The sequence below is a fragment of the Muntiacus reevesi genome, chromosome 5 (genome assembly GCF_963930625.1).
Source record: "Muntiacus reevesi chromosome 5, mMunRee1.1, whole genome shotgun sequence".
Classification (NCBI taxonomy): domain Eukaryota; kingdom Metazoa; phylum Chordata; class Mammalia; order Artiodactyla; family Cervidae; genus Muntiacus; species Muntiacus reevesi.
In genome coordinates, this window is record NC_089253.1 from 79,032,147 (window position 1) to 79,043,490 (window position 11,344).

At 41.8% G+C, this 11,344-nt stretch overlaps 1 protein-coding gene across 2 annotated transcripts; it reads left to right on the top strand.

Annotated features, from left to right (window-relative positions):
- Positions 1–1,052: 1,052 nt before the first annotated feature.
- HNRNPU (heterogeneous nuclear ribonucleoprotein U) lies at positions 1,053–10,750 on the top strand. 2 transcript variants are annotated; one of them, XM_065935596.1, is made up of 14 exons: positions 1,053–1,941; positions 2,794–2,905; positions 2,991–3,064; positions 4,988–5,127; positions 5,672–5,771; positions 6,115–6,227; positions 6,529–6,792; positions 6,947–7,066; positions 7,407–7,535; positions 7,623–7,791; positions 8,040–8,294; positions 8,545–8,729; positions 9,096–9,167; positions 9,637–10,750. In XM_065935596.1, exons 1-14 carry the CDS (start codon positions 1,251–1,253, stop codon positions 9,688–9,690), a joined length of 2,478 nt encoding a protein of 825 aa, XP_065791668.1. In that variant the 5' UTR covers positions 1,053–1,250; the 3' UTR covers positions 9,691–10,750. The 2 variants fall into 2 exon arrangements, with proteins under 2 accessions (XP_065791668.1, XP_065791669.1); XM_065935597.1 differs by having other exon boundaries at positions 1,053–1,884.
- Positions 10,751–11,344: the final 594 nt, after the last annotated feature.

Consider the following 11,344-nt stretch of genomic DNA (forward strand, 5'->3'; position numbering starts at 1 on the left):
AAGACATTCATCTCTTATCACATATCTAAATTCTGGAAAACTGGAAGAACATTCACTCACGTCTTATTTAGTTAAAGGAAAAATTAAACTTCTAAGACACACCAAAATAAATTTCTCTTTGAGAGTGACAGTTATTTTTCTTTTCACAAAATCACAGCCTTTTATTTTTTCATAAGCTTTTATTAGAGCTTTGGCATAGTTTTGCCAAAGGTATAGCCATAGGAATAGAACCAAAGTGTGTGACCTAGCTGGGGGTCTTATCCTCACTGTTAGTTAAGGAGACTTCATAACTGCATGACCAGGTCCTAAATTGGACAGAATAAATCTTACAGGAGGTTTGCCTTCTTGGTAGATATAAAGAAAACACAGAAATGCAATTCTAAGGCTAACTTCTTTGGCTATTAGTACCATGACAAGGCCTGTAAAGTCCGCTTTGCAGTATGGAGTGGAGGACACACTCTTCAAAAACAAACATGATCTCCTAAACCCTGCATCAGAGGTCATGGGAGACAAAAGAAAGGCCCTTCCTGAGTCTAAAATTCAACTCCCAAGTTAGGGTTTAGGAAAATCAAACCAATTATTAAGCAGAAGAAAATCCCCTGCGCATAATGACTGTCAGCTTGTACAAATCAAATCAAAATTTTAAGGAGTTCTAAGCAAATAGCTGGAGAAACAGATAAGATAAAGCTGAAATGGAAGAAGAGGTGGCTGATTCCAGCTGAAAATACCAAGTTGAGGATGAAAGCATTTGGGTAGAAGCAGCCTCCTGGCCGGAAAGCAAAGAGCATAAACGAATACTGCCACCAAAGTGCTGGAAAGGCCAACAGAGGCTGCAGCGGGTCGGTTTAACTGAAGGCGGTTTCCACCTCCTCCATTAGCTCGGCCCCAATTGGAAGCGCAGTGCGCGGCGCCGCGCTCCCGGCCCGCCGCTCAGGCGGGGCGGGGCGGGGCGAGCGCGGGCGCTCCACCGGCGCAGAGGCGGGGCGGCTATATTACGTGCGCGGTGCCGCCCCTGCGAGAGGACGTTGCGTGCTCGCTCGCGCCAGGCGAGTCTCCGCGTCTCCCTCGCGAACTCGGTGAAAGGAATTGGCGCCGTTCGACACCAGGCGGATCCGCTCTGCAGCAAGAACCCACCTCCAGCCGCAGCCGCAGCCGCCGCCTGGGCCAAGGAGCAGCCGCAGCCGCCGCCAGTGGCCGAGTTAGGGGAGCCGAGTTTGAGCCAGCGCCTAGCGGTGAATCGGGGCCTCACCATGAGTTCCTCGCCTGTTAATGTGAAAAAGCTGAAGGTGTCGGAGCTGAAGGAGGAGCTCAAGAAGCGGCGCCTGTCCGACAAGGGCCTCAAGGCCGAGCTCATGGAGCGTCTCCAGGCCGCGCTGGACGACGAGGAGGCCGGGGGCCGCCCCGCCATGGAGCCCGGGAACGGCAGCCTAGACCTGGGCGGGGATTCCGCCGGGCGCTCGGGAGCAGGCCTCGAGCAGGAGGCCGCGGCCGGCGGCGACGACGACGAGGAGGAAGAGGAGGAGGAGGAGGAAGGGATCGCCGCCTTGGATGGCGACCAGATGGAGCTCGGGGAGGAGAACGGCGCCGCGGGGGCGGCCGACTCGGGCCCGATGGAGGAGGAAGAGGCCGCCTCGGAGGACGAGAACGGCGACGACCAGGGCTTCCAGGAAGGGGAGGATGAGCTCGGAGAAGAGGAGGAAGGCGCGGGCGACGAGAACGGGCACGGGGAGCAGCAGCCTCAACCGCCGGCGGCGCCGCAGCAACAACCCCAGCAGCAGCGCGGGGCCGCCAAGGAGGCCGCGGGGAAGAGCAGCGGCCCCACGTCGCTGTTCGCGGTGACGGTGGCGCCGCCCGGGGCGAGGCAGGGCCAGCAGCAGGCGGGAGGTAAGAAGAAGGCGGAAGGCGGCGGAGGCGGCGGTCGCCCCGGGGCTCCGGCGGCGGGTGAGTGCTGCGTGGTTGGTTGCGCGCGGCGGGAGGCCCGCGCGGGGTGGGGACCGTGCCCAGGCCTGCCGGAGCCCCGCAGAGGGGGGGGGGGGGGGGGGAGGAAACCCGCCGCGGGAGGGAGCACCCCTGGGGGCTGGGGACTGCTGGAGGGGGGCGGGCGGGGCGCGGGGAATCCCGGATTAGGCGTGAGGCCGCGGCTCGGTGTGTGACGGCGGTGGCGGCGCCTCCATTATGTGGCTGGAGAGCCGGGGTGGGGAGGGGGGAGGCTGCAGCTGCCGCTGGAGGGGGAGGAGCCGCGGAGGCGCCGTCGCGCTGCGTGCGCGCGGTGCGGACACATGTCTCGGGGGGAGGGGAGGCCCGGGGCCCCGGCGGCGCGCCGTGGCGGCTCCGGGCCGCGGTATTGTGCAAGGCGCGCCGGGCTCGGCGTTACGTCACTTCCGGCGGGCGGGGCGGGGCCGGGCGGGGCCCGCGGCGAGCAGTACAATGCGGCCGCGGGGAGCGCGGGCCCGGGTGGGGGGAGGGGAGTGCGGGCGGGGCGCTTCGGCCCCTCCCCCTTTCCTGAACACTCTCTGGGGTACACGTGGGCGCCGGGCCTGGGCCGCGCTAAATTTTCATTAGTTTTCTGGAATATTCGAGTGGACTGGCAAAATTAGCAATGTCCTTAGACTGCGTCACTGACTCCAAACCGGTTCCAAGCAGATTGTTGTTTGAATTCGCAAGTGAGTCATTGATTGAAATCACGACAATGTACAAGTGGAGCTTTAGGGGACCTCCAACAAGAAAGGGGTTTTCTGTTTGTTGTGGCGGCGTGCCGTGGTATCTTACACAGCGGTGTCGTGTGTGTTGTAGGAGACGGCAAAACAGAACAGAAAGGCGGAGATAAAAAGAGAGGTGTTAAAAGACCTCGAGAAGATCATGGCCGTGGCTATTTTGAGTACATTGAAGAGAACAAGTATAGCAGGTAGAGGATGCTAACCTAGTTTTGTCACATGTTCATTATTCTTTGGTGGGGAAAGTTGTATCAGGAGACAATTCTGTCTTTTCAGAGCCAAATCTCCTCAGCCACCTGTTGAAGAAGAAGATGAACACTTCGACGACACAGTGGTTTGTCTTGATACTTGTAAGTGAAGCTGTTTCTCCCTCGTTCCTCCCTCAGTTATCAAATGTGATTTCTGGTTACAAAATGTTAGAAAACTTAATGTGTGTAGACGGTTCTTTTAAAAATTAGTAAGATGGTGTCTTTTATTCAGATTCTGGTCACTTAATTTAGTCCAGCAGTTGTATTGATAGTTTTAGAGGCTCTAACAATTTGATTATTTTTTGATAAGATTTTAAAATTTTCGTTTGTAGGAATGTGAAATGAATGTCAATATTTGACTGTCTAGCTAATAGAAACTTGTAAGAATACCTATAATTTGTCCCTATAGGGTCTACAATAAAAGTAATGTCTTTTTTTTTTTTTTTTGGTGGAATTATGTTAAGTGAGCTACTTGGGCTAGTTAAGTATTTATTAATGACTTTCCCATTAGCACATCACGATATTCCCTATTCTAAAAGATTGTAATATTACTTTCTCAATAACTGCTCTTTTGTTCTCAATTCCAGTTCAGTAGCTGCTGCTTTAACCTAAGTTGGTTTCTTCCAAAGACCTGGGGCAGCAGCAGTGGGCTATCACTGGGCCACTAGCTTTCTTCAGCAGCGAATGGTATCAATGACAGCGCTGTAAATACTGCTACTTTACCCAGTTGGGTTGCAATTGAGTATGAGGAAGTATTGCAAACCTCTAAATGGGCCTTGGCAGTCAGATTCCTAATTTTTCTCACATACAAAATCATTGGTTTAGTATTTTGATCAGAGAGTACAATTTTGTGATAAACAGAAAAAGGGTAGAAATAATTGCTTAGAAGTAAGGTGTCATCCTGCCTTGTAGATCTAAGGAGTTGAATCTTAGATTCTCCTGTTTTGGAATACCTATTTTATTTAGATGCGTATGGTAGTGTAAATGTAAGTCTTGACTTTTTATTACATACCATTTACATATAGTCAACGTAGTGGAGTCTTTTTTTTTTTTTTTAAGAACTGCGTATGGAAGAGTAGTTGAATGTTTTATGTTTAGTTGCTTAAAATTGGCGAGATACGAAGCAATGGTTTAGGAAGATAATGCTGTTTTAAAAAAGACTTTCTAGCTCATTGAGGGATACCAGTTTAAGTGCATTATTGGGTTCAAGTATAATCTGTTGAACATTTCTATGAGAAATGTAAAGAGCAAAGCTTATATAAGGAATTCCAGACTGTAGGTATAATTTCATCTCACTAGTAAAACTTAAGAAAGTAGCTTTCTTAATTTAGTGTTGCCTCCACTGAGAACTCGGAAGGTGCATGCTAATGAGCCAGTGACCCAAAGGTAGCTAGGTTAAAGTCGTTTTGGATTTGGATTACTCCAAAGTGTGTAATCCCCCATTCGTATTAACAGGCAAATCTGGGGAAAGGGGACCTAAAATGCTGTAGTAACAGCATTGATGACCAGGTTTGTATTGTATAGACTGAGATTGCCTTAACAAGTTTTAGTGAAGAATTTAAGATCTAGAGCCCCTGTAAAGTGAGGATCAACAGCTCATACTCTTTACTTTAAAATACTTGGTCATGGCCTCGCTTCAGTTTTATTGTGGCACTGGTAAATTCTACCTGGTCTGGCATGCTTCACTTTGATTTCCTGCTATCCTCTACTGCTTGCCTCTAAATCAAGGTAAAGAGCAGAGCAGGTATGTATAAATGTCACATTGTCTTGATTATCTTATATACTTAAAATACTCATAAACTAAACCTTGATATTTGTTAGCTGCATAGGTAGTGTACACTTCAGTTCATAATTTAGCAAGAATGACTTGGTGGGAGTGGGGTTTAAACTGAAACTTAGAACAGCATCTGCAAAGATGTATGCAGCATTCAGAAATATGTGAAAATTTAACAATAGCTTTGTCTACATAGCAGATGTTTATAGTGGATATCAAAAGAAATAATACGGTATTTGATATAATTGCAGATAATTGTGATCTACATTTTAAAATATCAAGAGATCGCCTCAGTGCTTCTTCCCTTACCATGGAGAGTTTTGCTTTTCTGTGGGCTGGAGGAAGGGCATCTTATGGTGTGTCAAAAGGCAAAGTCTGTTTTGAGATGAAGGTAAAAGTAGTTTTGTGATGTTCTTTTTTTCTTATGCTTTGAGGTTTTTGCCTGTTACTAGATAGCAGTGGAACTTGTATTTTTTTCAAATTTTTGTGGGTTACAAGAGGGACTAACCCTATGTTTTATAGTAGTTGAAGATGTTTGTTATATTAGAAGTTGCCATGTAGATAGAGCCAGCATAATTTTTACTTAGGGTGTTCATTTTTTATCAGGCACTTGAAGGTTTGGCAAAAAATTTGGTTAGGCCCCTGCTTTTGTTCTGAGAAATACTTGTCAAAGAATAAACTTAAGTTGGTTTTGAGTATGAGAATATATAATTTCAACATTTTCTTTTAAATGTGAATCAACCAAGTACATTTTCGGTTTCAAGTTATAAGCCCTTAAAATTTGAAGTTCTTGTAAATGTTGGAAGTGTAAAGTTGGTGTGTCTTTGTACTTAGTAGCTGAAGAAGGATTAGCCCATTGCCCAAATGAAGTAAACCAGGGTTGATTGAGTGGTTTATTTTCCTTGGTTTACAGTTTGTTTATCTTTGACTTTCAGGTTACAGAGAAGATCCCAGTGAGGCATTTATATACGAAAGATATTGATATACATGAAGTTCGGATTGGGTGGTCACTAACCACAAGTGGAATGTTGCTTGGTAAAGTTTCCATTTGAGTATCTTGGTACTCTTGAGTGTTTAGGGTTTGATTTCAGTAGTTAGAAGGCATTCTAAACTTTTTGCCTATTTTTTAGAGATGAATAATAGTAACATGAGCACAGGTTAAATTTTAGCTTTTCTTTATAGTTACTTGGTTTGTGATTGGTTTAAATAGAATGTTATCATGTCATGCAATTTGTCAACTAGTTAAATAACCACCTAGCTCTTTTTATATCTAGTATAAAGTCAGTATAGCGTATACTTGAACCTAACATCTTGAAAAAATAATGGGTCAGTGTTTGTTTCAGAGACTTGATTTAATGAAAGTTAATCATTTTCTTAGGTGAAGAAGAATTTTCTTATGGGTATTCTCTAAAAGGAATAAAAACATGCAACTGTGAGACTGAAGATTACGGAGAAAAGTTTGATGAAAATGATGTGATTACGTGTTTTGCTGTAAGTCATAGCTAAATTTCTATGTAAATGGCAAGTTATTAGATAAGATTAGTTATATCAAACTTTCATTTACTGATTGATTTTGACTGAAAACTTAACATGAAGTTGATCTGAAAATGTAGTCTTTTTGGGTAGTATTAATTTCTGTTTGTGGACATAGGTGTTTTAGTTGTTCACACCAAGCTATTTTACATATAACCTAAATATCCACAAGATAAGCTTTACTCCTAGGTGGTTTTTTTTTTAAGAAGTGTTACAAGAAGCAGATTAAAACCCATTCATTTTTCTCTCCAATTAACAGAACTTTGAAAGTGATGAAGTAGAACTGTCTTATGCAAAGAATGGGCAAGATCTTGGCATTGCCTTCAAAATCAGTAAGGAGGTTCTTGCTGGACGACCACTCTTCCCGCATGTTCTGTGCCACAACTGTGCAGTTGAATTTAATTTTGGTCAGAAGGAAAAGCCATATTTTCCAATACCTGAAGACTATACTTTTATCCAGAATGTCCCCTTGGAGGATCGAGTTAGAGGACCAAAGGGGCCTGAAGAGAAGAAAGATTGTGAAGTAAGTCACTGGAAAAAAAATTTTTTTGAAGCTTGGCTAAAGTTCTGTTTAATTTACTGCTGTACTTGTTCTCATTAAAAGGCTGTGAAAATTCAAATGTGTAAACTGGGCTTTTGTGTATTAAAAAATATTTTAAAAATTCTTTGCATTGTAGGTGGTTATGATGATTGGCTTGCCAGGAGCTGGAAAAACTACCTGGGTTACTAAACATGCAGCAGAAAATCCTGGTAAATATAACATTCTTGGAACAAACACCATAATGGATAAAATGATGGTAAGTAAAATGGGCTTGATTTCAGCATTTTTAAAAGACTAGAAGGTATTTATTTTAGGTAATCTTTTTGTTTTTATCCATTTTCTTTAGTATTTTAGAGATTTTGAGTTTGGGTAGTTAAATGGTTTTGTAAGTAGGTGCTTTACCTGTAAGGTAAAAGTGCTTTCCTTCCAGTGACTGAACTCCCATTTTCTGTAGGAAGTTTTTTTAACTCAGTTATCCAGTTTAGATAAACATGAGTTGATTGGCATTGGGTGGAATGGAGTTACAGGATAAAATGTCCTTTCTTATAGCATTGAGGAAAGGCAATGTTTAAATTTTTTTTCAATTTTAAAAAAAGGTGGCAGGCTTTAAGAAGCAAATGGCAGATACTGGAAAGCTGAACACGCTGTTGCAGAGAGCTCCACAGTGTCTTGGAAAGTTTATTGAGATTGCTGCCCGTAAGAAGCGAAATTTCATTTTGGATCAGGTAAGCTGTAACTTTGAAGTTGAAACAACTGATAATTGTAGAATTAATGTTTGGGGTTATAAACTTTTTTTTTTCTTTTTCTGAAAGACAAATGTGTCTGCTGCTGCCCAGAGGAGAAAAATGTGCCTCTTTGCAGGCTTCCAACGAAAAGCTGTTGTAGTTTGCCCAAAAGATGAAGACTATAAGCAGAGAACACAGAAGAAGGCGGAAGTAGAGGGGAAAGACCTACCAGAACATGCAGTTCTCAAAATGAAAGGCATGGCGTTCTGTTACGTTACATAGCCTGTGATTTGTGTCTGTTAATATCAGTAATAACCGTTTCAAGAGTTAAATTAACTGTAAATGAGCGTTTTTCTTTAACTTATGTTTGTGAGAAAATGTGATTAAAATAGACGAGGTATTGTGTATTTTGCAAGAATTACAGCTGATTGAGAATTGTAGGCTTTAGGGTTGTGAATGTGTATGTAGTGGGTTTGTAGGTTAATATGCTTTTATGTTTTGCAGGAAACTTTACTCTGCCAGAAGTAGCTGAGTGCTTTGATGAAATAACCTATGTTGAACTTCAGAAGGAAGAAGCCCAGAAACTTTTGGAGCAGTATAAGGAAGAAAGCAAAAAGGCTCTTCCACCGGAAAAGAAACAGAACACAGGCTCAAAGAAGAGCAATAAAAATAAGAGTGGCAAGAACCAGTTTAACAGAGGCGGTGGGCATAGAGGACGTGGTGGATTCAATATGCGTGGTGGAAATTTCAGAGGAGGAGGCAAGTTAATTTTGACTATTATTTGGTCCAAGGTTGAAACAAATGGTAAACTTCTAGTTTGGGTCTATATATTACTTAGCTGAATTTAACATAGGAAGCTTTTGATCTGCATTATCTTAGCTGTCTTAGTAAGCATATCTAGGTTGTGTTAAACATTTTTCTCCTAAGATGAAGGAATGGTCCAAAAGAACCCTAAGTCTCATGTAAAGAAGGTAACACACTATTAAATGAAACTTTTCTTGTCTTTTAGCTCCTGGGAATCGTGGTGGATATAATAGGAGGGGCAACATGCCACAGCGAGGTGGTGGTGGCGGCGGAAGTGGTGGAATTGGCTATCCATATCCTCGTGGCCCTGTCTTTCCCAGCCGAGGCGGTTATTCAAACAGAGGGAACTACAACAGAGGTGGAATGCCTAACAGAGGGAACTACAACCAGGTGATCACTGAAGATCTCTGCAGACATTGATTCTCCATATAACTTAGTGTGAGAGGTTAAATAGGATGGGCAGCTTCCCTAAAGAGTTAAGAACACAGTGTATATGCATAATTATGATAAAATGTGTAAAATTCATTAATGTTAATTTTTAGGTGCCTTAACTGTTAAAAGGAGCAAGTCAGGTGTGATGTCTCCTAGTGAATAAGTTTTAATCACCTTAAAGGAAACCCAGCAGAGTGTTCAGGTTAATCGCTGACTGCCCATCCATCCATTTCTGTAGCTATGTCCCCTCTTTCCCTCCTGCCCCTTAGATAAACCTAACAACTTGTGTTCTGAGTTCTTTAAAGATTTTTTTCTTTTTTGTAGAACTTCAGAGGACGAGGAAACAATCGTGGCTACAAAAATCAATCTCAGGGCTACAACCAGTGGCAGCAGGGTGTAAGTAATTCCTTCCATGTTTTTATGTGCATTTAATTGTATTTTGAGTTATAAGAATCAATCTTGAAAAAAGATCTTGTCCAGGGATTGAAGTGTTTATAAATAAGTATTACAGGGCAAGCTGTGAGTTGTATTGCAGTTGTAGGTGTATACTATCTTTTGAAGGTGAGATAGATTGGAATTTGCTGTAACTTAATATTTTTTATTAAAGTAAAATTCATACGGTTTTTTTTTTTTTTTTTTACTGATAGCTTTAATTGTATAAACTAACCGAAGTCGTAATGTGTTTCCTTTTGTAATGTGTATTGATAATGGGATGTTAATACTAACTAAATCTGGCTTGATAAATCAGGAATGACAGGTATAAATTTGTTTCCAGCAATTACTCTGAATTAGATTGTCATTTCCTAAAAGCAATTTGAGTGGCTTATTGATGTTTTTTCTTTAAAAAAAAAATTTTCTCTTACAGCAATTCTGGGGTCAGAAGCCATGGAGTCAGCATTATCACCAAGGATATTATTGAATACCCAAATAAAACGAACTGATACATATTTCTCCAAAACCTTCACAAGAAGTCGACTGTTTTCTTTAGTAGGCTAACTTTTTAAACATTCCACAAGAGGAAGTGCCTGCGGGTTCCTTTTTTAGAAGCTTTGTGGGTTGATTTTTTTTTCTTTTCTTTTTTGTACATTTTTAATTGCAGTTTTAAAGTGAATCGTAAGAGAACCTCAGCATTGTGCACGATAAGAGAATGTGTCAGTATTTCAGGGTTCTACATTTTATCTGTAAAATGTGACTTTTTTTTTATCACAACAAAAGTAAAATGTTGCTTTGTACCTGGTGTCTTTTATTAAGAATTTACTCCCCCCCATTTCTCACAGAGATAACAGTCGGGAGTCATTGTCACAATATAATAGAAATGTTAGCAACCAGATTCATGTAAGGACTTAGTGGTCCTCATGAATTGCATAAGACTCTGTACTGCTCATATTACACTCCATCCTCTCTGTAGTTTGCTGAGTAGTGGAGGGGTAAGCTAAATAGTAGTTTTTGACAGTAACTGGGAAGGCTCTTTCTTTTTAAGTAACAATGGAATTGGCATATTTGGGAATGAAGATAAAATTTGGAACTAAGATAGAGAAGATGGAGTGTATGTAGAAGGGCTGTTAAAAAATGTAAAACTTGGTTGCATTATTTGTGGAGGCTCAAACTTGTGAAGGTTTAAGTACCATAATTTTTCCATTTGTTCTGCATTTTGATTCTGAAAAGAAAGCTGGCTTTGCCCATTTCTTATTAAAAAAACTTGTTGTAAATCCAGTTGTCTAATGGGATCTATATGAAGTTAGCTATGTCTGTATGCCCTTCTCCCACAAAATACTGTATAACTAGTGTGCTTGTAGTAGTTAACTCCACCATCTTTGTAAGCTAATGAAATTGTGAGTCACCCATTTATATCTTAATTTTTAATCATGTCAGTTCTTGAATGGGTATCTCCTTAGCCTGCTGATTTCTTTTTCTTTCTAAAGAAAGTGGGTGGAGAAATTAATTTAGACGTTTGTTTGCAATAAAAAGAATTCATTTTACTCTTGTTTTGGGATTCTCGCCATCAAGGTTCAAAATCCCTTTATGAAACTCCCAAGAGGAGAAAATTTAAGTGTGTGCTTTCTGGACAGCTTATTCTTTACTCTGCACTTGGAACATTTAGGTTTTAAAAACTTAAATGTATATTGACAATTGACTGAAAATTAACGAAGTTGAACTCTTCCCCTCCCCTCCCCCCAGATGACTTTAAACATTTAATGAGGGGAAAAGGTACTGGCTGGGAGAAGTTAACACTCAGTTTACCATCTTTACAAAATGCTAATGGCTGTCCTCAACTGATAATTATATATACATCTATATAATACATGAAACTCTGGGAACAGATGCTTTTAGAAGCCATCATGCAAGCCAGTCAATACTACACAACACTGCTAACTTAACTGTAGTTATGTGATAACATTAGATCCCCTAATTGTAATTTTATTGGGTTTGCACAGAACACTTAATCTTGTAAAGGACCCTCACTTACGGTGAGGAATCAGGAGTCAAACTGTAGAACTAAAACTTGACATGAGCTTAGTGTTTCGTTGGTGTTACAGGTTTCCTCTGGTAAGTACAGGTGGTTTTAATTTTCT